The sequence below is a fragment of the Phalacrocorax carbo genome, chromosome 10, assembly GCF_963921805.1.
Source record: "Phalacrocorax carbo chromosome 10, bPhaCar2.1, whole genome shotgun sequence".
Classification (NCBI taxonomy): Eukaryota; Metazoa; Chordata; class Aves; order Suliformes; family Phalacrocoracidae; genus Phalacrocorax; species Phalacrocorax carbo.
In genome coordinates this window covers 23,326,033-23,351,167 of record NC_087522.1, presented here as the reverse complement: position 1 = coordinate 23,351,167, position 25,135 = coordinate 23,326,033, and the positions used below count along the sequence as shown (strand labels likewise).

At 47.0% G+C, this 25,135-nt stretch overlaps 1 protein-coding gene across 4 annotated transcripts in view; it reads left to right on the top strand.

Moving 5' to 3' along the window:
* The first annotated feature begins 2,633 nt into the window (after positions 1-2,633).
* MAPKBP1 (mitogen-activated protein kinase binding protein 1) overlaps positions 2,634-25,135 on the top strand; it is a 101,052-nt gene continuing 78,550 nt past the window's right edge. For 2 of the 4 annotated variants that reach the window (XM_064462476.1, XM_064462473.1), the window contains exons 1-2: positions 2,635-2,955; positions 3,775-4,113. In XM_064462476.1, the coding sequence (XP_064318546.1) occupies positions 3,997-4,113 (117 nt within the window). In that variant the 5' untranslated portion in view covers positions 2,635-2,955; positions 3,775-3,996. Of the gene's footprint in view, positions 2,956-3,125; positions 3,196-3,774; positions 4,114-25,135 lie in introns of those variants that run through there. The other 2 variants (XM_064462475.1, XM_064462474.1) reach the window with 2 other exon arrangements.

The window sequence follows — 25,135 nt, the reverse complement described above, 5'->3', positions numbered from 1 at the left end:
CTAGCTCCCATGGACTTCAATTACTTTTATTTTTAAAATAATTGCAACATTACCAACTCTTGCAATTTTACTGTAAACCTCACAAAATTTGGTATCTTTCGGAAAGCCCCCGTTCCTGGAACCTTGTGACTTTTTGACACAGCAACAAGCATGGCTTTCTCTATGGCACCTGTGTATCAAAACTAAAGCCTAACATAGGTAGGAAACAGATATTTTAAATTCATTTCCTGCGGGTTACTGTGACATGACTGGAACTAATAGAGATTAGAAAGATGTCCCATGTTTTGCCTCTGAGTGGTTTCATCAATACATGCAGGTTTCTGACGAGTCAAGCCTTAAGATCCTAATCCCGCAAGCCCTTGTGCCTGCTCAGGATCCCGCTTGGAATGCAAACAGCCTTTTCCTGAAATTCAGGCAGAGCAGGTTCACATAGTCACAAGCTGTGACAGTGGCAGTGTGCTGGCCACCATGGGCACCGCTAAGGAGAAGACCATAGCCCATATGTGGATCCTTTGTCATAGTAAATCTGTGAGTGAACTTCAGCAGATTTTCGTGGACTATTTTCTGGAACGATCATCTCCCATTACTGCAAATACTCTGGGTTTGCATTAATCACTGAAGATGGGACAGTCACGAAAGTCGGGAAAGGTGGGGATGGCAGCTGCTATAGGAAATGGGGAGCCAGAAGGATGATCCAAGGACAGAGGATAGGTTGCAATAAGTGGCAGAGCATGTTAAGGAAGTGGGTGCCAGCAGGACTTTTCCACCCTAAGAAATGCTGGTTTCCTTTCTCACCTTTAGGGCTTTGGTGTTAGGCCAGTGTGGATGTGTCCACAGCCTCTTTGAACTCTTAGAAAGAGAGCTACATCCTAAATGTACACTCTTTTATAGCAATTCAGGCTTGGTGGCCTGTGAAATCTGCCTCCCTGCCTCCTCCCATGCAGTTAGTGCCTGCCATGGCATGGCAGGGCAGCTGTCTGTCCCCATTTGGGAAGCACAAGAATTAGCGTAGCGCTTCTGAACTCTTCCATGGGGAACAGATAATAGGTAGTTCCAGGGCAAAACCTTCTGCTGGCCTGGTGTATGTTTGCTTCTAGGCTCTCATCTGCCATGAGCCAGCACACAAGCATCGAAATTTCTGACTCCATTGGCTCCATCCCCACATCTTGATGTGACAGCAGCCTGCCAGACTCTTAGCAAGAACTTTGTAGAGAGCTATGGGGAGAAGGAGCTCCAGGACCTCTTCATAGGTGGGAACAGACCACAGTTGCACTGGAGTCCTGCTGTGCCATTGTGAGGCTGTGGAGAACAATGGTCATCTGGTTATGTCCAGCTCAGCTGCTATGGCTTTGGCTTTGCCAGCAGCCTCTGCATCAGCTAGTGCCCCAGTAAAGGATCCAAACACCAGTGATTCGGAAGATGTGTATCATCCAAGCCTGACTACCCTGAGGTAAGGTGGTCACTCAACCCATTTTACACTGACTGCAGGACCCAGAATCACAGAATGGCAGGGGTTGGAAGGGACCTCTGGAGATCATCTTGTCCAAGCCCCCTGCTTGAACAGGCACACCCAGAGCAGGGGGCACAGGAATGTGTCCAGGAGGGTTTTGAATGTCTCCAGGGAAGGAGACTCTACAACCTCCCTGGGCAGCCTGTGCCACTGCTCTGTCACCCTCACAGGAAAGAAGTTTTTTCTCATGTTTAGCTGGAACTTCCTGTTTTCCAGTTTGTGACCATTGGCCCTTGTCCTGTCGTTTGGCACTACTGAAAAGAGGCTGGCCCCATCCTTTTGACACCCACCCTTCAGATATTTATAAGTATTGATAAGATCCCCCCTCAGTCTTCTCCAGGCTAAACAAACCCAGGTCTCTCAGCCTTTCCTCATATGGGAGACGCTCCAGTCCCTGGATCATCTTGGTAGCTCTCTGCTGGACTTGCTCCAGCAGTTCCCTGTCCTTCTTGAACAGGGGGGCCCAGAACTGGCCGCAGAACTCCAGATGTGGTCTCACTGGGGCAGAGTAGAGGGGGCCAAACTCCTTTCCATGCACCCCAGGACACCGCTGGCCCCCTTGGCTCCAAGGGCCCGGTGCTGGCTCAGGGTCACCTCGCTGCCCCCCAGGGCCTTCTCAGCAGAGCCGCTCTCCAGCAGGTCCCCCCCAGCCTGTGCTGGTGCGGGGGGTTGTTCCTCCCCAGGGGCAGGACCTGGCACTTGCTCTTGTTGAATCCCATGAGGTTCCCCTGGGCCCAGCTCTCCAGCCTGTCCAGGTCTCACTGGATGGCAGCACAGCCTTCTGGTGTATCAGCTGCTCCTCCCAGCTTGGTATCACCAGCGAACTTGCTGAGGTTACGCTCTATCCCTTTGTCCAGGTCATTGATGAATATATTGAACAGACTCAAGCCTTTCCAGAAGCATCCTCAGCACCGCTGCCCTCCAGGCCTGGAGACCCCTCGGGTGTCCCCGCAACGCTGTGCGTGTCTCTCGGGTGGGAGATGCACTCCCACTTTTCGCTGAGACTGACCAGCGCCAAGCTCCCTCACGGCCCGTTCACCGCCGCCGCGCCGCGATCCCTCCGCTTCCCCGTCTCCCTCCGCCGCCCCCCCCACCGCGGTTTGACCCGCGCGGGCCGCCGTAGCGCGGCGGGGCGGTCGGCCGGGGGATGCGGGCGGTGCTGGGGCCGCCGGGGGCAGCGGCTGTGGCGAGCGACGCGGGCGGGCGCTCGCCCCTGGGCTCCCGGGACCGCCACGGGGCTCGCCTAGGCGGCCTCGGCCCCGCCACCGCCGCGTCTGGCCGAGACGAGCCGCCCCCGCGCTCCCGCCGCCTCTGAGGGAGCGGCCCCCGCCCCGCCCGCGGGGGCGGCCCGCGCCGCGGCCCCTCCTCGGGGGAGGCCGGCTGCATGGGCAGGCGCTGCGGGGCTCCGTGGTGCCCGGCCTCGTCGAGCCGCTCCTGGGCACCAGGTAGGAGAGGTTTAACCCGGCGGAGGAGAAGGCGCGTTCCCCCAGTCCGCAGCGCTGCCGCTGCCGGGAGAGGGGCTGGTGGTTGTGCTGACTTGGACGGTTCTCTCTTCCCCGCCTCTCTCCCCTTCTCTCTTCCCCGCTCTCTCTTCCCCCCGCCCCCATTTTGCACGGAAGCCGGCTGGATAACTTACTGCAGGCTTTGGCTGAATCCCTCCTTCCCCCTTCCTCGCTTCGGGAAAGGTGAACGTTTTGGCGGGGGGGGTGGGGTGGGGTGTCTGTGATTGTTGGCAGCAGTTGCAGCTCCTCATTCACCCCCTTTATAAATAGGGGGTGCGGGGATGTGCAACATTATCTGCCTTTATTATCAGATATCACACGCTTTATATATGCGTACTTAAAGCAGAGCTAAATTTGTGGGAGTTAAAAACTCCCTCGTGTGTATTCTCGGTGTGCTTCTGTGACTTGGTGTTTAATAACGAGGTACGGTGTTGTGCTTTCCAGACCATGAAGCCTAAGGTGGAATGGATATGTATGGAGCAAAAGCAAGGGGCTGGACTGACTGCTGTTAATAGGCTGCAACAATGGGAATTTCTGTCTTTGTCATAAGATGATGCCGAAGTGTAAAACACCTAAATTTTGCATCTGGGGATTGGTTTAGATTATACTAAAAGGATGATAATTTTTGTGGAAGCCTTGGGGAATAAGTAATACTGCACACATCCTTATCATAAACTCCTGAATTTGGCATTTCTTGCAAAGAATAAGGCTGGAATTTATTGCAAATGTTGTATTGACCCACAGGCGCATCTTTCTGTTTAGATTACTGCTGATTTGATCCTCTGGAATCTGCAAAAGGAAAGTCTGCCAGCCTCTGTGAATAGCTTTGCAGTGTAACAGGACTGGAGTCCCTGAGCAGAATTGCTGAGAGATATGTGAACGAATGTAAGCAAAGCTGAGCACGTCAGAATTTCTGCCTCAAACCTGGGCTCGTTCCCCAGGTGAAGTTTGTGTGTGGGGTGAATACCCTCTTGGCACCTGGAGATGATGTCAGTCGAAGGGTCTACAATAACAAGTCGGATCAAAAATCTGCTTCGCTCCCCTTCCATTAAGCTGAGGAGAAGCAAGCCTGGGAACAAGCGGGAAGATATAGGCAGCAAGGTGAGTGCTGTGTGGTGCGGTCAGCACGCTTTAACTTTGTTGCCTAAGGTCCCGTCTGTGTTAGCAATACTGCTTTGGGAGACCTGGTGTAACCGTAGGGTGATGCACAGCAACTGATATGTGACTGTAGTTTGTCTTTTAGTTGGGTTCTTTACTGTGCTGCAGATCCTTGCTGAAGCCCGGGTCCCTTTTCTGAAACATGCTCTTTTTGCTTGTATGGTATGTGCTCAGTCTGTATCAGAAAGCTTTTGGTATTTTCCACACTGTGGTGTGGGGAATTGTTACAGATGACTGACAGGAGAAATATAATGCTGCCTCTTCCTCCATGTTTCCAACTGCTAACCGGCATTACCAGCAGCTAACCATACACAAAGACACGTTCTTCTGTGTAAGCCATTGCTCTCAGCCCGGCAAAGGAGTGTTCTGTGAGCATGTGGGGAATGCTAGGATGGTCTGAAGGATGAAGGATGTGAGATGTGTCTCAGAGGTGACTGTTCAGGTGGGGTCTGTGTTCCACAGGCCTGGATGCGCTTTCTTCAGTGTTCCTTCTCTGCTTGCCTCAGACACCCTTCCCTTGGAGATGTCTTGTCTGGGGTATAATTGCTTCTGCCTGAAAAATCCATCATTCTTGGCATTATGGAGAACTCCTGACAGACAGTCACTCACTGGGAATTGACTTGTGTCATGAGGAGAGGAGGATGACTTAACCCCGGCTGCAGGGAGAACAGGAGCTGGGTGGCATTGCCTTGTGCTGACAGCAGGCGTTTCTGAGTCAGGGCACCTTGTTCTGCCCCTGCCACTGTTTCACTTGTAGCCCTGGGCAAACCACTCAGCCTTTTTGTAGCTCACTTTCTCCATAAATAGAAAGCTTAATCCCTCTTCCCTTGTGAAGACTCACTAATAAACAAGAAATGCTTGTAATCTGTGACTGCAAAGTACATTTATTTGTCTCAAAACAGTAGTGCTTCAAAATTTATTTCGTGGAGTGAAGAGTGTCTGTAAAACTTCAGGGGAAATAAATGACCCCTTACCTAAATGGCCTGTCCCCAGCATGAAATCCTGTTCTCAGAACTGTAGTTCAAGTCAGAGTTTCCCTGAGATGACTGCTCAGTACTGAGGAACACAATATTCTTCTCTTGCTGAGCAAGAGAAAAACCCGCTCAGCTTCCTCAAAGTTGTCTGGAGGAGAGTCCTTGGTGTTTGTGTGTGATCTCGGTATGTGCATGCATGTGCTGCACTTAATGCAGCCTGTGAACTGCCAGGGAAATGTGCTTTGTAGCTGTTGCTGAAGAGCAGATAGTTGATCTGTATTCTGCAGAGACCCCTGTCAAAAGAGCCAAAAGCCACCTGTTCCACTGCATGCAGTGGTCGTTGGATTCTGGCTCTGTGAATAGGTGTGAGGTCAGCACACTCCATTTCAGAGCTGAGATCTACTGCCACATACCCCAGGTCTTCTCTGGTACCTATTTCATTTTGTTTTCCTTGCACGTGCCTTTTGGAAGAGCTCTGTTGTATCCTTTGTGCTGTCTCCCAGTGTGCAGCCAGAGCTGTCTGATCCCCTGGGGATATCATGGATTCATTCCACACCATCCAATTAGAGTGTGAGGTCTGGATTTTCTGTATCTTATTAGTAAGAGCAGTTAATCAGTGAGATGCAAAGGAATTGCTGGGGAGTTTGCTGGTAAAAGCAATTTGTCACTGATGAGGAGGTAGTTGCTGGTGTTGGTTTCCTAGTGATCTGCTCTGAATTTCCCTCAAATGAGTTATGGCCTGCCTTCAGTGGGACAGCTGGAGTGGGCAAGGCAAAAAGGAGTGGGCCCCTTACCAAAGATCTGACATATGTTGGTTGTTTGTGAAGATGCTCCCTCTGCTATGTGAGCGTAAATCCCTTGGGACTGAAATTGAGCATCGTACATGCTGCTCCTGAAGAATCCTTGCTGAGCTGCAGGGACTGGTTTTTCAGGCATCTTTTGTCTCTTGGACGTTTTGAGAAATGGCTGCTCCAAGAGTTGTATGTGACTCTAGTCTTGTGGAAGTGTGGAAGGGCATATGAAGCTGGTAGCTTTGGGTGGTCATCTCTGCTGAATGCTGCTTGGTTACGCAGGACAGAGGACTGTCGCCTTTAGATTAATGCATGAAAGGTGATACTGTGCTTTGTACGTGCAGATGTAGGTGAAGAGCAGGTCCTCAAAGCCCTGTGGTTCCTCTGAGTCCCTCAAGCTTTTATTGCAACCAGCTGCTCAATTTAAGATGGACAGGCACCCTCAGCGGCACTGCCTTGACTTCCATGAGCTATGATTTTCCTTGCCAGTGGAAGGTGTCCCTGGTGTCTCTTCTCTTTCCTGAGCAAGCCTTTGGCAGTGTGAGGCATGCCAGGCTGTCTCAGTGGTTAGGGACAGACCCCCTTGGGCAGTTTGTCATGCTGAAGAGAAGCCCTGTGAAAACTGGCTCCTTTCAGTGAAGCAGCCTTGTAATGCTGGGCTGGATGTGGGCAGGCTGTGGGAGGCTGGCTTCGCAGAGACCTGTTTGTGCATTGCTCTGGAAGGGGGAGTGTGGGTAAGTACAGATATTTTGCATGAGGGCTGTGCAGGACATGCAGTGTGTTACTTGGGAGCTGTACAAGAGAGAACTTGTTTTGTGACTTTTATTAGGACTTATTCCTCACCTATAATTAATGCATGGTTGTACTGTGCAGCCCCAGGAGATCTCTGCAGGAGTAAAACTAAGGAACCAATATTTATTCATGCATATTTAAAAAAAATAAAATAAGGGGAAGGAACAGCAGTTCTTTACGTAACGCTTGTTGACAAATTGGATGTAGTGTTCATGTTGCTGCTTTTTGAAAACAACTTTTGTTTTGTGGGAGTGAGTCCTGATTTTTGTTGCTGCGTGACTAGCTCTGTGTTTGGATGGGGTTTTTTGTGTGTCTTCTGATGTTCATGGCTTGAATCCACTTTTTCTGTCCCCTCCAGGTCTCTGTTTTTTTCGTGTTGAATCAATATAGACCTAGAGTACAGTGACTTAAGTCTAGCCTTGGTGTTTGTTGGGATTGTAACATGCCAGTGTTGTGGCTGGAAGCTAAAATTTCCTTAGATAAGTTGGTTGGCCTTAGTTCAATTTTGAAAGAATTACTAGCCCTACCAGAAACCCAGCCGTGCATTTGGTCACCATGCTTGTGATTCCAGTAGAGACAGAAAGTTAAAAACTAGGCAGCGAGCTAAAACTAGCCTTTTGAAGCAGCACTGATCACCCTGAATGATCGGCACTAGCAGGACAGTGGGGTTGAGCCATTTCCCATCGCTAAATCCCTGGTTGCTGTGGTACCATGGCGTTTGGCTACACAAATCTCTCTCTGCCCACAAAAGTAATGTACCTGAGCAGGTACACTTCCTGCAGGGGCTGTTCATATCATTAAGCTCTACTCTTCTAAATATAAGCATCATTTTAACTGATGCAGCTGTGCCTATTTGGGGGGGGCCTGTATCTTCAGTCAAACCAGATTATGAATGTCAATGTAGAAACAAATCGCTACAAAACCTGCTACAGGCTTTTCCCTACAATGGTAAGGCAGTGAGTCAAAGAAACACATTTGGAATTTGCTGCTTGTTTCTTTGATCTCTCCTGTTTTTTCTAAGCCAGAAATATTTCAAATTGCCAGTTTAGAAGAGTGCTTTGAGTAAAACCTGATGTTCCCCAGCAGGAAGTCATTCAGCACGGGGACTGTTGTATTTTGGTCTCCCACGCAGCTGGAGCACCTGTTTCTACTCCATAATGTTGGGTTGGACTGAAAATGAGCCCTGATTAGGGCAGCAGAAACATGTATGCCTGCTTCTGTGTCCTGCCGATGAGCAGGGTGTGCACAGGCGCAGATTTAAGAGGGAAGCAGGTCCATGGAACCTTGAGATCCCTGATGCCTTGTCATGCCCCTCACATTCCCAATGCAGTTCTCCAGCTCCTCAATCCCCTGAAAAGCTGCAGGGCTCAGCTAGGACTGTAAGCGGTCCTGGACACAGGAGAATGGAGTAATGTTTCTGGCCTGGCTCTAGCTTCCTGCCTTCAGAACACAGTCCTTTTTGTTTGAAAATATTGTAGCTTCCAACATGAATCAGTTTAGACTGCTACTGGTCTTAACTGGATCAGCTGACAATTGCTGAACCTGAACTGGAACAGAACCAAAGACCATGCAAGTTTGATTCACTGATATAAAGTGTTCAAAAATCATCACCTCTTATTAAATGGTTTAAGGTGCAGCTGAGGCCTGTTACGGAGTGGGATTCTTTGTAAGTCTGTGGGAACAACTTGGTCCTGTGGCAGCAGAGCCTGCTAGGTTCCTCATGGGCAGCATTTCCCAGGAAGCTGGATGCGGGGCTGAGCAGCCTGGCTGCGTGGCTGAGGTAAAGAGCAGACTGTCTGATGCTGTCATAAGCTTTTGTTTTGGCAGGATTTGGAAAGGTCTTTTACACAATGATAGTGCTTTTGAGGAGCTGTTCAGTGCCGTATTGCTCTATTCCCCTTCTCTGCTCCACTAGTCTGAGTAGTGCTCACCCCACCAGCTCTGGGACCAGTGCAGCCAGTGGCACAGCTGAGAGGATGCATCTAACCCTGGTCTGGCCTTCTGCTGTTGTGCCTGTTCTGCTTCAGAGCTGATATCCATGAATGCTGCTTGGCCCTGGTTGATAGCAAGGGATCCCTCTCACAGCTCTGCACCGCTCAGTCTAATTGCACCCAGTTGCTTCAACAGCTTAGGTGCTGCTGTCTAGAGATAGAAGGGATTTTATCTCTCTCTGGTCAGGCTTATAACAATGTCTCTTAAGGCAGAGGATAAAGGCTGGTTAGCTTCTCCATAGCCAGACCTGCATTTCAGTGGCATGTCCGTATGTGTGGATAGAGTCAGTGTAACAACTGGAAGTGTCATAGCTCTGGGGCTGAATCCTTCCCTGCTGGACTGCTCTGGTTCCTTCCCTTTCATCCTCAAATACATAGTGCTCAAGACGACTTTGTGTTTGTTAGCAATCTCACACACAGGTTTTCCTCGCTCTGTTCTTTGCTCTGTGCGTGTTATGCCTGAAATTACAGGGTGGTCTGGCTTGGAGTCGAACATGAATGTTAAATGTGACTTATAGCCACAGGGCATATCAAAGCCAAAGTTTTTCTGCTGGTGGACTGTAGCACTAATTGCTTCTTGTTCTTGAAGTAGGATGGATGTAAAAGCATATAGCAATTCAACATGTTTGGTTTTGTAGCCTGCAACTGTATCCATGAACCACTGTGACTCTTGCCAATTCTGAGACAAGGTTGCTGGAAGGATCACCCTTCTGTCCACCCCTAAATAATGTGCTGTCTTTACCACAAAAGACAGCAGGAAGACCCCTCTATAGCAGGGAGGAGCAATGATGTGCTGACAGCTGGGGTGCAGTCAGCACAAATTACACAAACCAGGTCACTTGCTGAGTGAGTTTAAATGGTTATTGCTTTCCTTGGGTGGTCACACGCTGCTTTCCTGGAGGGTCTTTTAGATCTGCTCAGGTCTTGGCTTGCATGTTGTTCTTTACCTCCTTCACATAAGCTGAGTGTTCTGAGAAGGCACGTGAGACTTAGCTAACCTGGCTGGAGAGACTCGTAAGCAGGTTTTACTCTGTCCCTGCTGTGCTGGATAAACCGTACACATATAGACTGATGACCTCATTTTGCTTGTGAGCTGTTGTTCTGCAGTGGGCTGTGAAGCATGTAGTGTTATGCCAAAGACCTGGCTGGGATGGTGAGGTGGCAGAGGTCAGGGCTGGTCAGGGGTGTTGCAGGTGGTACATTTGCTGCTTGCTGGTCAGAGCTGTTGTTCACTGTAGTGCAGGGAAGGCTGGTGGAGAAAGACATCCACAGACACAGTGGAAAGAGACCTCCTCCAAAGTATACCATCTGTTTTGCTAGCTGTGTGCTTGGCGTTGCCTGTGGTGTATCACCTCATTTGCTTCAGGAGGGCAGAACAGTTGAAGTGATGGTTGGGAGTCAGGCCAGGTTGGACCACTATCTGCTTTTGTATCATCAAGGGTCTGCAAGTGCCTGTAAAATGACTTGTATATTTTTTCACTCTCCTCTGTGTCTAGTGGAAAGCAACCGCAAGGCATCACCTCTGTTTCCAGCTGAGAAAGTGGCGGTCAGCATTTTGATGGCCTGGCAAAGCTGAGAAGATAAGTTTGCTTTCTAAGACCTGAGTCTTAGGAATTAGTTTCTTCGTTAGCTTTGATACAGTTTTCTCTGTGAGAATGAAAGCAAACACCATGTACTAGGCAGTCTTTGGCTTTTTTTTAAAAGGTCTCTTGTCTTGATGTTGGGGCAGGGAGTGGCACTTACATGGCACTCAAGCAGCGCTTAGCGAAATGAAGCCATGATATTGGTGCTGAGTGATCTGAATAATTAACTAGCACCAGGCCTAGTTTCAGTCACTTCAGGCTTCTGTTTGTGTCTGATGTACCTGGCTTTGCCAAGCTGGCAATTTCCGAGGGCTCCTGTATGTGCATAGCAAAGTTGCAGCGTTTCCTGCTCAGGTTTCCAGCTCCAGATGTGGGCTGGTCCCTGTGCCTGAAACCCTGCGGGCTCTGCTGATGCTGTACCCACCAAAGGGTGGCTACTGAAATTCAGAAAAACCTCCTGCTATTTCCTTTCACCACAGTGCTGTTTAGCCTTTCCCAGAGCATGCCTGCATGTTGTGCAAGGAAAATACAGCTGAGGCCTGTGGCTGTTGTAACCAGCAGTGGATATGTGCCGTGTGATCTGTCTTCAAAAATATTAGTGCAAAGGTGAGTCGCTGCTAATATTTGTATGACCATAGACTGCAGGAGCATCACATCTCTACCTTGCTTTGGTGAGGTTTGGACAGATATGTGATAAAGTAGACCCAGCCAAGAGGAGCCTCAGGCTTAAAAAACACAGGTGTGGGAGGAATGGGGCATGATTTTCCTCTACACACATGGCTCCAAACTCCCACTGGAAGTCTGAGGCAGACCTAGAAATTGAATCCTGATCCTCTGAGGCCAAATCTTAGCCTTATCCACAAAGCCCAGTCTCTTGCAGATTACTAGGGATGTTTCTCACCTCTTCCGTATGAGGACTGTGTGTTCATTTAGGATTATTTACTTAAAAGTCCCCAAACCATGCTGTTGTAAATGCTGACTCGGTTCCATTGTCACTAATGATTTCAGTAGCTCTGGTGATGATGACTTTCCAACAGGCTCAGGCAGATTAAGCACCGTATGAATTAGAGCTGTGGAAACCCCAGTAAGCCTTGTAATTTTGCTAGTGTCCCAGGAGACCTGTACTGTTGTTGGTTACTGTGGGGAAGCTCTGACTGAAGATCGTACCACAGAAAACTCTGTGAACTGCTGTTGTATTCAGTGTTTCCAATCCAATAGCAATAAAAGTCAGGCCTGCTTGTTCTCCCAAATACAGTATTAAAATTCACAGTTGGTCAAGAAGCCTAATGTGATTTAACAACTATTATGATATTTCTCACCTGGGGGAATTTGAACAATGACATTCCTTCCTCTACACTGATGGTTCTTTATTTTCTGCAACTCCCAAACACTTTGCATAGTTAGGCTGAAACTCCCCCTATCATGGATCAAGAGAGACTCCTTTCTCTGGAAGAAAGTAGATTATTAGAGGCTGTGTAGTAGTAGAGAGTCAATACATTGACAAATGGCTTGAGAGCAGGCAGATGGAGGAGTTTCTGGAAGAAGGAGAAAGCAACTTTATGGCAGTGTCAATGGATTGAAGGATATAGAATTCTTAAGCTCTCTGCTCCTGTTTTTCTTCCAAGTAGGCACTGTGAAAAACAGTGCTGCCTGTTCAGAAACCCTCCCCTATGGACACGCAGCCTCAGCGCAGGGTAGTTGTTTGAACTTCCAGTACTGAAGTGTTAGCTACGTCTCCTGCGCTGAACAGCGGTAACCTTTGAGCTTACCCAAGGGCTTTGAAATTGGTTGCTCACCTTTGAGTAGCACATCAGGGGCCGATTGCTTTTGAAGTCTTGTTTGTGCTAGGGATGCCTTCATTTAAAAAAAAAAAAAAAAGACATCATTGTTCAGCCCAGGACTTTGCACCAAAGGAGTTTGAGTTCATTACATGGTCCCTAACGCAATCTAGATGCTGGAGTAGCTGAAACATTGAATAGGACTGGGGGTGCAAGGGGTGTGTGCAAGATCTGTCTCCTTTGGTGACTGCTCTTGGTGCTCAGAACTTGCTCTGCTCTGTGCTTCAGCTGTGGGGCCGTGACCTGGACCATAAGAGAATGGGGATGGTGTCAGAGGTATCCAGAGTGGGCATGAGTGCAAGGGTGTACTTGGCCAAGCACTTGCCTCTGCTAGAAACAACTTGCAAGCTGAGCTTCCTCATCAAGCTGTCTTAACGGTGATGCAGCATCAAAAGAGTCTATTGAATGATCCTGCCCCTCAAAGAAACAGGCTATACCAGTAAAAGGACTTCTTTTTTGCCAGTTACATTGCATCAATATTAGTGTCTTTTTCTGAAAGAGCTTTTTCTGGGCTAAGAATGATCTTTTTCATGCTCCTAACCAACACTTCTGGGCTGCTGAAATGTGTAGATCGAACCTTGAAATAGAGCTTTTTTTATTTCAAATTGCAGTTAATGTTGTTGGGTTCTGTGCTCTGATCTTCAGGCTCTCTCTGAGCCTCTTTTTTTCCCCTCAGTGTAAAACAGACAGGATACTTATCACTTACTGCAAAGTGTCCCAGCATCTAGGGCTTTAAAACAGCTGTGTAGCTCCTTGCATTTGGCTTATCTCCCAGTTTTGAGCTAGATATAGTGGTCCCAAGCACAGTTGTTTCAAACCTGCTTTGGGTTGTCATCCTTCTTGAGCAGCTGGGTCCAAAAGCATTGCTGACTGCAAACTGGAGCTGACAAGTTTGGGATCTGCTTCATTTGTTTAAGCTGATCTGGTCCCAGCTCACCTGATTTTCTTGGACTGAATTGTGGCCAGGCAGACTGCAACAGTGGTTCAGTGTATCTTGCCTGACTGTGAGGCCTGGCTGGAGGGTGTTTGCTTAGCCTGTACCCCAGACCCTGCTATGGGAGTGGTGGTGGAGGGGAATAGGGACAAGATGACATAAACGTTCTTAATGGAATGCATTAACAAATATTTCTGATGAATGTGTGATCCACCTCAATGGACATAATTGTTTCTAAAACCCTGACCTGCTTTTGATGCTGGAATTGGGATTCCACCTTCTCCTGCACAGGGAGGATAATCTTCCTCCCTGATAATCCATGTCTTGTGCTGCATGTCTCTGCAGGCTTCCCGAGCTAAGCTGTTGAGATGTATTTTGCATGCAATCAGCAGTGCAAGTAACCAACCGGCGCTGGGGGAGGATGAGGGTAGGGTACTCTGGGCTAGAGGTGTCTTTCTTCAGCTTCCTTGCTGCTGACTTCTTTGGCTGTGTTTTTGGCTGTATATTCTGGAAGGGGAGGTCTTACACATCACTGTTGTGGTGAGTGGCTTATATATGCTTGTTTTGCCAAGTTCTCAGCCCATTTTCAGTAGTGGGCCTGCAAATAAGCTTTTTTTTTTTAATGTCCGAGATCTGGGATAAATAGTTTTTTTTGATAGAGCCATCACTGGAAAACAGACGTAATGGTGGGGGACAAGATGGAGTGCCTGGACTGTCTCTGCTGTACATCGGAGCTACTCCAGGTCCTTGGAATGAACATCTCTGCTCAGGAGCATCTGAATGTAAACACGACCGCTCAGCGGTCAGTGTCTGTATCTCCAGACAGTGCCTGGTCCTTGGTGGTGGAGCTCTGGTGACCAAAGTTTCAGGCTGACCAGCAAGGCTGGAGGAAAGCACCAGGTTGCCCTGGGTAGAAACACTGTCCTCTGTGGTAAGAGGATATGGTTGCGTAAGATGCGCTGGGCAGCTTCCAGCTCTGCATCTCTGCCAAGGGATCTGAGTTGTCATGTTAGTTTGGGGAGAAACTGCCTCTTTCTTTTGTGAAAGAAAAGGGTTTTACAGGGCACCTGGGGAGCTCTGAGGCCACCAGGGGTTAGAGAAATACTGCTCACTGTGGAGAGCCTTGTGATGTTCCAGTGGGAAGAGGAGAGTGCTTGCTGCGATAAGGCATTTAGTTTTACTGTCAGTCCTTTCCAGAGGTTTAAAACACTTGGGAACACTCATCACCTACTGCCTAAAGGTTTGTTGGCAAGCAACAGAAACTCCTTTCTAGTCGTAGTTTTTTCTGGCAGTTAGGGCCTGTTGTACTGGGAGGAGCAACCTGGCTGGCCTTAGCGAGCAGCTCTGGCTGAGGAGGGGAGGAGGCTGTATAAACAATACTGTAACTCTTCAGGCAGAGAGGAGCTGGTATTGCTGCCCTGGGCTGTGGGGAAGGGAGCTGTGGGCCTGAAGCGTGTTTATGTAGCATTTGGGATTAGCTGAGTTGGGGAGCTCTCGTGCTGAGGAGATGGCAGAACTGTAAATCATCAGTGATCTATGTAAGCTGCGGAAGCAGTTAGGGCAGAAAGAAGAGCTTAGAAGTAAAATCCATTATAAAATGTCAAAGTGGGTGATTTCCCTTGCTGGGGGTGGGGGGGGGTGTCTTGTTTCTGGGCAGCAGAGGGAACGCTGCATATGTGTTGTGGCCATACCTCTGGAAGAGGGATTTACTTCCAGGACTGCTGCCTGGGTTCTGTCCCATGTCCTGCCCTTCTACTCTCTAGTGTGATTTAGTTTGGATGCTTTTCTCAGATCCCCAGAAAGGAAAGTACTGGACACAGCTGCCAAGCAGAATTTTGCATTGCAGAGCATACTTAAATGCTGGGGCCTGGTTGGATGATTGTAAGAGTATGTTTCTATTTTTCTGTGTGCATGTGTGTTTAATAGGAAGAGCATATTCTGTTCTGGTCGAGTGTATGTTATGTTTCTTGGTGTGCCTGTTAGTACAGTAACTTACAACCCACCCTTTTCCCCTGCTTATAAAGTGACACTGGTATTGTGTTACAGCTGTAATGTACACAAAGTCTTGTACAACTCTTCATGTAACATTTTTACAGTCATGATGACTGTGAAGGGTTTAAAAAAAGACTGGATGCAAACTCTGGCACCATTCCTGTGGATACTTAAGCATGTGCTTAATTTTGTGTGAGGTAGTATGAGAGCATGAGTAGATCAGTGCCTCTGTGGCTGATTGCAAATTCAGAGTCTGTCTATGACGATTCCTTTCATGCACGTAACTGTATGTGTGTGCATGCCTTATATGTATATCACGCAGTTGTCTTTATCGTGTTGTTTTGACCAGCTCAGCTGCACTTTGTCCATTAATCCCTATTCTGTGGACACGTTGTTAACCAGTCCTGTGAAGCCTGGAACAGATAGTGTTTCTCTTTCCCTGTTTCCCATCCCCCAAATAAACATTTAACCAGAGAAATTCCATTTTTCTCTTTTACCCCCATCACCATCCCCAAAATGTTGATTTGTTTTCCCCTTTTTTCCCCAGCTAGAGGGTCCCTGACAGAGGCGCCTCCTGATCTAATTAAAATGCTGACCTGACATGTTCAGGAAGGGCAGTTTCATCTTTGAAGTTATAAACAGGTTTATGCAAGGATAAAACTAGGTTATTTATGCCCCAGGACAAGAGAAGCCTGTCTCTGCAGAGGCCTGAGATGTTGGTCATTAACTTTTCCACATCACATAACCAAAAATGCTGTGCCATTTTAGATAATTCTGATAATTCTGAAGTGTTGATTATACTGTCTTCCTCTTTAAAGTCCAGTCCTATTGGATTCAGACATAAGAAAATGCAAGGTTTGTTTTTGAACATGTTAATCCCTGCTCCCAGTATTTAGCTGTTGCAGAGAAAAATGTGATGAAAGGTTGTTTTAATGTATTCTGGGAAGACTGGCAGGGCTGTCTTTGCAGCCCATGAGAGGGACAATCTGGTGAAAGGCATGGTAGCTATCACCTGGTAGTTGTTTGTATGTGGTAGTGGGAGCACCCTCCTTTAGGAGAGGGAATACAGCAGACACCATGTCTCCCTGTGGGCCGCTGCCTAGGGTTTGGCTCACCTGGGGTCACGATAAAACCTGGGCCTAGCACTGGAATCAGCATCCTGTGGGTTTACAGCAGGCACCTCTCTCATCTACGTGTCACTGAGGTCCCTGCAACCAGTGCCAGGGGAAGGACATTTTGGACGTTGGTCTATGGCTCTTGGACTTTGCCCTCCTTGTTTCTTTTCAGTGCTACAGTCAGACTCATGAAAATATGGTAGCACTACTGGTATTTTCAGTACAAGCAGGGTTTGCAAAGAGACCTGTGCAAATCAGGCTATTTTCTGTTTGTCCAGCCCTTAAGTTTATAAGATTACTTTGAAATGCAAGTGGGTACTGGCAGATGCTGTATGTATTGCCTTTCTGCCCTTATGCTGGCACACACCCTGGTCACCTCTACGTGGTCTCTTGGCAGTCAGACATTGTATCTTGATGTGACGAGAGCTGGCTGTTAACAGCTATAAATCTGTTGAGGCTGTAGTGGAAGTCTGTCAGTGCTGTGCAGGTGGCAAGTGGCTTGTTTAACTTCTGGGTGGATGATTGATTGATTTATTTATTTTTCTTAATTTTCCTAACGGCTTGTATTTCTGCAGTGGTAGAGCCTGTTCTGGTCACAGTGGAGCAGCAGAGTTAACAGCATTTATGGGACATTCTTTCCAATTGCTGTGGTCTAAACATATGTACACCAGCATTGAGTTACTTGTGCTTGGAAATAAGCCACAGAGCTATATATAAAATGTTTGAACTGTAGCAGTAATGTTGTTGGTATAAATAGGAGAAAGGGGTAGCACCAGGGCTTCCCTTCCTTAGAGCTGATTCAAGAAGACTTCCCAGTGCTCTGCCTTCAGTGCAAAAGGCTGGGGAAGGGGTCTGAAAGCAGCAACCAAATGCCATACAGCTAGCCTTCAGGGAAGAGCATGAAGGGCAAGATACTTGGGTCTGGAGCGTTGGCTTCCTGCCTGATGGTTGCCTGTCTCTTTGGTCTTCTGGTGGAAGATCTGTCAGAAACCCCACAGATTTCAGTTTGCAGCAACCTGGTCCCCCAAAGCCATGGGGTTTGGTCCGTGACAGTCTGTTGGGTTCTTGTGACTCCAAAACTGCTGCTGAATTGTCTAGAACTCCTTCTGGCAGACATTTCTGTCCTTTAGCTATGAGACAAGTAGTCCAGGTACGTCTGGAGCTTCTAGTTGCCTTGGTCATCATGTTGTGACATGTTGTAGGGAGCAGTATTTTGAAGTGACATCGTTGTGTGGCTGTGTTTCATGGGTGCATTGGGATGCTGCTGTCACCTTTTGAACTGTGTGAAGTGTGCATAGGACTTCTCCCAGGAAGTGCTTGTAAGCAGAACAACTTCTGCAATTTCTAAGTACCTTTCTGGTTCTTTGTAAAAGATTGTTTAGTGCAAATCTTTCCTTGGTCAGCTGGCTGCTGTAGCAGATTGTGCCAATTTCTGTGGTCCATTCTGTCACTAATAGATTTTTTACCTCACCCAAAAGAAATGTAGGAAGTGACCTCTGTAGAAATAGCAGAAAGTGCTGATAAGCACTGAGCAGCCAGTTTTAGTCTTTACTTGTGACTGGTGTTAATTCCATCTTTAAGTGCTTTTTTGTCTTTGGCTAATTTGTAAACAGATCCGTCTACAATATTGCTTTATAAGTGCTTTATTGCAGGTATCAACCTGTGATGCTCTAAGGATGTAAGAGAGGCAAGGTTTGTGGGTAGAAGTAACGTCTTTTCTTAAACAGACTGACAACTTACAAGATGAGAGGCAAGACTTTAGACAGGTGGGAACACTTTCAGGGTTCAGTGTTCCATCAACAATTCTCTACAATAATTTCTTTCTTCAATTTTTTTTTTTTCAAAGGAAGAACACAACTGATGATTCAGACTCTGACAGGCAATCAGCTCCATTTCATCCAACACCTCTTCTCTGGTCGGTGATGGGAATTGCAGCCTGGCTTCACGCAGGGCCCAGTTCCTGTGCAGGGGTGAAAGTAAAGCTTGTATCCAGCTGTTTCCCACTACTGAGCTGCCAGTGCACCTCAGCAAGGAGTGGACAGAAACTGCATAGAAGCTTCTATGCAATCTTTTTGCTGGAGGACATGAAATACAGTTTGAGCGGGGTTAGCATAGTGGTTCAGTACAAACGACAGTCAACAGGGATGTACTGACTCTTAAGTGTCGCTTTGCTGTTCAATCTTACTGCTTGCCCTTCAAGTGTTTGCTTCTTATATCCTTTGTTTAAACAGTTGAAGTGTACTTAGGACTGGTAGTTCAGGTATTTCTGAACTACATGTGTCACTCAAAGTCATTTCTTACCAAGACAGATTCTGCTAAATGCTTCTAAGTAGGTGAATGAGTCTAAAACTAGTGACCGGAAAATCATGCTGAAGACTGGAGTTGTTTGATCTGTTTTTCTGTGTTCTGCTTTTTACAGCAGCAGTTTTTGCTAAGAACTAAACATGTAAAAACAGAATTACTTTGTGAAGTGTTGAAGGAACAGGAGTTGGTTGTGTACCTGGATCTAGGGCTTTTGGAATTTCTAAACAAGGGCAGTAAAGAAGTGGCGGTAGTTGTAATTGTTTGCTTTCCTGAAGTAGCTAGTCAGGAGCTAGGTAGTAACAAAACCAAAAGGGTTTCTAAACCTGTGGATAACATTTGCTTCCTCTAAGTGTGCCTTTACTTTCTCAGTTCTCACATTTTGTAATTCTACCAGTTACCCATGCTCCTGAGCCTAAATGTAGGATAGAGGAGACCGGCTTTTCCGGTGTTACTCCCCCTGTTTCAGGGTTTTAAGTCACTTAGATGGCAGCCTGCTCCCTTTTTCTTTCTGTTAAGTCACCTCTAACAGACTCCTCAAATAAGTCATCTTATGTTGGACTATTGTATCTCGCATGTACAGACTTTGTTTCCTTCAGGAAAAGAAACTGAAAAGGTGCTTGGGAAAAATCGCAGGAAGAAGTGATTTGAGGGCAAAGTATGTGAAGAAGGAAAGTGGGCTGAATGAATGATCTAATGAGTTTGTTTAGGATTCCTTTGTAGTTGTCTTTATAACCTTTTGTCTCTCTGTGCGGTTTAATGTCTAGTGGTGGTTTCCTCTGTGTGTGTGTGTAAAGGAGAGAGAATTGATGGTGTTTCTTGCTGCTGACTTGCAGGGGGAGTTTTTCAGGTCTTCGGGGTGCTGGGTCTAGGCCATAAAACTTGCAAGAAATTTTAACTGTTTAGAAAAATCTAAACCAAGTTCTGCATCTGGGATACCTGTGCAAATGATGATTGCCTCTCCTGTAGTGCCAGTTTGCATCTTTGAAGCGGAAAGATGGCCCAGAGGTGTGTACCTGAGTGAGCTTGTGGGAGTTGTCTGTGCTGGTGGCTGAGCAGCGGGTGCAGTGGTGGGGGCACTGTATTACTGGTGAAGAACTTTCCAGCCGTACTGGAATAGGAGGAGGTGGCAGCAGGGTTGTGGAGGAGACGAGAGATCTGCTTGTGCTGTTCTCTTGAGTTTGTTTTCTCAATCTTTGGCCTGCGTTCCTATGCATTGCGGCTCTTGGAGGACACGGTCTCCTTTCTGGCTGACAGGAGAAATCTCTTGGGTGCTCAATATGTATGTTGACTGACAGATGTGAAGAGCTTCTTAATTCTAGGATGCACAAAGGGCAGACGATGATGAAGGCTCTTCTGTAAGAAGCTTATTCCTCAGGGCAGAGGGCAGGGAGGAGTGCAGGAAGGGATTGCGAAGAGCTCTGCAGTGAGTGGTGGCTGGGGTTGGGCAGGAAGCTTGGGTGGCTCCTTCTGTATATCCTGATTGGTTTTGGGGGGTAAAAGAAATCGCTCATGCTTTCCTTAGATTAATTTTTAAGCATTCTTTGAAAATACTGTCCCTAACCCCAAGCAGGAGTGAGATACAGCAATGGTGCAGCATGGTCCGTGCAGCCGATAGTTGCTGGAATTTGGGAGGGAGGTGAGATTATTCCCAGCAATGCTGCTAATTTGTTGCATGACCAGAATCAGTATATTTTACCTCAGTGTTTCTGGTTTTTTTACCACCTGGTCCTCTTATATCTGGTTATAGATTGCAAGCTGTGTGAGAATACATGTTGCTACCCACTGCAAGTACAGAAGGCCTTCATGTTTGTTGGGACTTCTTGCAAGTACTGTGAAAAATACTAACTAGCCTAGACACTGTTTAGGGAAAGACTGAATACTACTCTCTTTACCACCTGCCTTGTTCTGTAGGGATGTTGTCTGTGTGATAAATCCCGTGTACTCGCTCTGTCCTTCCTGTTGTATTTATTTCAATCTTAGCATCTTTTAAATTGCTGATGTTTTTTTAAATGTAATTTAAACACAACCATTTTCTAATTGCCTGAGGATGCAAGTATGTACCTTCCCCCATAGCATCACCAAAGTCTTGGGGAGATGCGAGTGTGGGAGGACAAAGTGTCTAGTCCTGGAGTGGTTCAGGTGTTACAGGCAGCCTTCAGGCTCCAGGAGAAGTGGGCTCTTTGGCCTCCTGTGGAGGGGACAGATACCTGCTCTGTGTAAGGAATCTGGGCATAAAAAGGTGAGGCTTTTACATACAGAAAGTCTCTTTAAATCTTTCCTGGGGACTTTAAATGCACTACTTAGAGGTGTCCCTTCTCCAAAAAAACTGTGTGGTTTCCTTTGTGGCAACAGGGGTAGGTAGGGACGAGATCTAGAGACACAATTTAGACATGGCAGTCAGCTACTTCTAGGACAGAACTGCTGTGCAAATCAGTGGTGAAGAATAAAAATAGATTGATTTGGTGTGGGGTGTTATGCATAAATAAAGAAATCACAGATGAATTATGAGTGTCGCCTCAGGCAGGCTGATCAAGAGGCTTTTCTTTACCCTGCATAGCTCTAGCTTAAGCATTTCTACTCTTGGGCTCAAGGTTGACTACCAAGTTTTCCCCCCAAGCCTTGTCAAACGGGGCACTGATCCATTTATACCAAAACTAAGCCCCAGCGAGAAGAAATGGAGGGGAAGAAGGTTGTAACATGGTGCTTTTCTTGAGATACCAAGATGTGACTTTCCTTCTCTGGCTCCCCTCAGCAGGGTTAACTGTGGGGAAGGCTTTCTGTACCCTCTCTTTTGGTCTATCTTCTCCATGTCCAAGTTTAGTTTGAGTATATACATTGTTTATAGAGTTCAGCAGAAGGTGATTTAGGATGGAGTTCCTTGCCATGGCCATATCAGTATTAGAAATACTGTGTTAGGGCCCCTGTGTTTGACTTCTCCGGAGTCAGGAGTTATGTGGAGCTGCCACAGCTTCCTTGGAGTGGATAGTCATCTCTGACATGAAGCTGTGGACTTTTAACCGTTGGCTGTTTTTATTTAGGAGCGGGCTCAGCTCAGGACTGGGGCTGCGGGGAGGGACTTTGGCAGAGCTGCAGAGGGAGCAGCCTTGCCAGCCCATGCCCACATCCCTGTTTGGCTCTTTTCCTTGTTCTTGTCTCTTGCTTCTCGTGAATGTTAAAGCTGGGTGAAACAGAGGGGAAAGAGCCTTTCCTATCTGGGAAGTAATGATTAACAATGATAAACAGTGACCCTTACGCTGAGAGAACCGTTTGTTCCTGCTTGATTTCAAACCCTTATATGAGTAACTGAAATGCTGCCCAAGGGAGCTGTATCTACTTTTTTTTTTACTACTTCTTCTCACTGAAGCACTTTCTTTGCCTATATTCAGGCCCTGTGCATGGATTTGGAGGAGACCAATGAATAACACTGCCAGAGAGTCAGAATTTGTTTCCTTTGATCTCCACTGTTGGGACAGATTGATGGAGGAGTGTTGCAAGTCCTCTCTTGTACCTAATCCTCTTACAGATAGTTCTCCATGCAGGGGAAGGTGAATTAGTTCTTTTTTCTACTACAGAGGTGGAATCGCTTGACAAATTGCCTATGTGGGAAGGCAAAAGCACCCCCTGCATAAGGTCTGGTATCTTGCATGCTCTCTTTCCTTATGAAAAAGTAATGCACGTTTGCAAATTGGAAAAATCTGTTCCTTGTGAAGATGTGATCCTGCACAATTCCAGGTCCAGACAGCTCAAGAAATGGCTTCTTTGAAGCCTGCCCACAGAGGATGCATCTCTCTCTTGTGTCCCTTAGGAATCTCCTGCCCATGGAGCTGGTCTAATTGACTCCATGGGCAGATGCTTAGTCTGGAATAAATCAGAACTGACTCTTTATGTGCCAGCAAACCTGTAGCCTGTTTGATGTTGCTTTTTCTTTTTTAAAGTATACATTCATCACACAATCTTCACAAACTTTGCTTACATCAACAAAACAAATTCCCCACACCAAAGTCAAAACAGCATCATCACACCACCGACAAAAGTGGACAATTTGCACATCCTCCACCCCTTGTCCCTTCACCACATTTGTGTCTCTGAAGCTGAGATATTCTAAAGGTTTTGTGAAATTTCATGAAAATCTGACTCTGGGCTGCTTTTATGGTGAGAATGATGGCTGAATGGAAGAAGGAGGAGAAGTTGCTGCTTGCCATGTCTTTAGCCAGAGTTGGTAAGGTTACACGTGCCTTTCTTCATCCCTGTAACATTTTAGAAGAAATTGGACCTTGTTGTGGGGAAGAGGAAGTTGGGGGATAAGGCTAGTGTTAAGTAAAGAAACAGAAGGTAATTATTTCATGATGGCTAGGTCATGCTGCAGAAGCTGGTAAGAAATTAACCCTCTATCTATCCTCTTTTGCAGGCCGCATGCACACTTGCAGATGTTTGCTGCTGTCAGTTCTGAGTTCCCTCCCTATGGTTCCTGGTAGAGATGCTTTTAATAGCCTCCCAGACCGCTTCCCTGGGGCTATGCAATGGTATTGATGGCCTCCCTGTGACTGCCGTACTCCAGGTGCATGGAGAAGAAGGCAGAGTGCAGATTCAGCACGTAGCCCCTGACAGCTGGGGCTGACAGGACAGGAATGCAGTCCTGACAGCTGGAATTGGACTGAAAGCAGGCTGAAAGCACAGTGAGGAGGCCAGGAGGGGAGAGCAGGCAGGAGAGGCTGTGTGGAGAGACCCACAAACACATGCACACTGTGTCCAGGCATGTGTGGAAAGACAGCCTGCAGGGACCCTGGGTTGCTCATGTTCCCTTTCTTCCACCTCCATCCTCATTCTTTCAACTGCCTCGATCATTTTTAATAAACGTGCATGCACACCCATACACAACCATTGTAGTGACACCTGGCAGAGCCATTAGAGCTGGGACTCAGTATTTCCATTAAAACCCACCCCTCTCTGATTTTATGCAGGTTTATGAATGTATTGTAATGCTTTCCATAACTCAGTGATTCAAAACCTTTAGACAAGTTGATTTCTAGCCTTGCCACTCTTGTGCCAAGGCCCGTCAATCATAATCCGTGTTGTAGGAGATCATTCCCTGATGTTCCTAAAGTGATTATCTTGAAATCCAATTGCCCAGAATTGGCAACTGCTTGTTGCAGATGATGATGTTTTGGTCAGGTGTTTGTTGTGTTTGTTTTTTTTTTTCCCAATTGATTAAAATGTGAGGACCTGTTCAGTATTCAGGCATAGCTCTGAATCCTTTCGCCCCATGAATGCTGCTTCAAATTGACCATTGGGTGGAAACACCTTGAAATGTTGCAACAAGTTGGTGGATTGCATGAAACAGTTGGATGGTCTTGGAGTAGTTCCTAGGGGGTCAGTTAGGCAATTGGTATGAGTCTGCAACAGTGGCAGTGTGCAAGGCTTGTGAAACGTACTGCAAGAGTCACGGAGGCTGCTCTGTCAAGGCAGAGGTGGCCTGAATTGGTCGTGTGTTAGAGCTCACCTTACTACTGTTGCTTTTGCAGGTGGAATATTTTCAGTCTCCAGGCTTGTCAAGACAATACTCTTTGCTTGCACTGGATGCTGAGGGACAGAATCTCAGGTTGGAGAGGAGGGATAGAAAAGCTTCTTGAAGAAAATTTTAAAAATTATGTAAAAAAATCCTTTTGAAGTGCATATCCTATGTTGTGCGCATACAAAACCAGGGGGAGGCATTAGGTAGGTGAGGAGCAGAAACTGACTGAAACTGGGACTGGGTGGTTGTGTCGTTTGTGTGCTCTTGTAAGTCAAACATCCCCTGCAGTTAATTCCATCCACCCGTCTTCAGCCTTCCTCTTGGCAGACCAACAACAAAAGCCCCAACTCCCCAAAAAACAAACAGGCAGAGGAACCTGGGCCAAAGCCAGACCTTTGCATGTCAAGCTCAAGTGCAAAATTAATATTTCACAGCTGTGCCATAAAGCCTTGAAATGAAAGCTTTGCAGTAGAAATGCTGACAGCCCCTTTAGTAGAATATTGTACTGTAATTAGTGTTGTGTGTTTAATGTGCCAAAAGCAGCACAGCAGAGCTAAATGTAAAACTTCAAGCCTTTATTTTTCTGCAGCAGTAACAGGATATCAGACAGCATGTTCAGACGGTGGATTAGAGCCTACAACGTGCACACTGATCCCTGGAGGTTAAACGTGCTTTTTTGCGATGGGGCTCAGGGGTGGCAGGAGAGATGTACAAACAGGGCCAGCTGTGAGATTTGGTGCTCTATCAAATTTCACTTATGTAAGAAACAGCTATTTTTTAAATGCTGACACTGACAATGTACAGCTACCATGCATTTTCATGTATTGGATGCCAGAGTACATTGATACGACTTTGCTGTGTTGCAGCACGGAAAACACGTTGGAGTGTGTGCAGCGGTGCTGAAAACGCTGGGAGCAAAATGTAGGGAGATGGATGTGAAAAGTACGGTGCTGTTGTGAGACTTGGCCTGATTTTTGTAGCTCCCTGTATCAGTGTACTTCCAGGACTGAGGAGTCCTGGGGTCTCAAGTTGAGCCCTAAAAGCTGCTCCTCAGACAAGATGGTAACTGATTACTTGACGTGCTAGGGGAGGCTTCCCAAAGGAACCTTCATGGGTTTCTGTGTCCACCACTTTCTCAG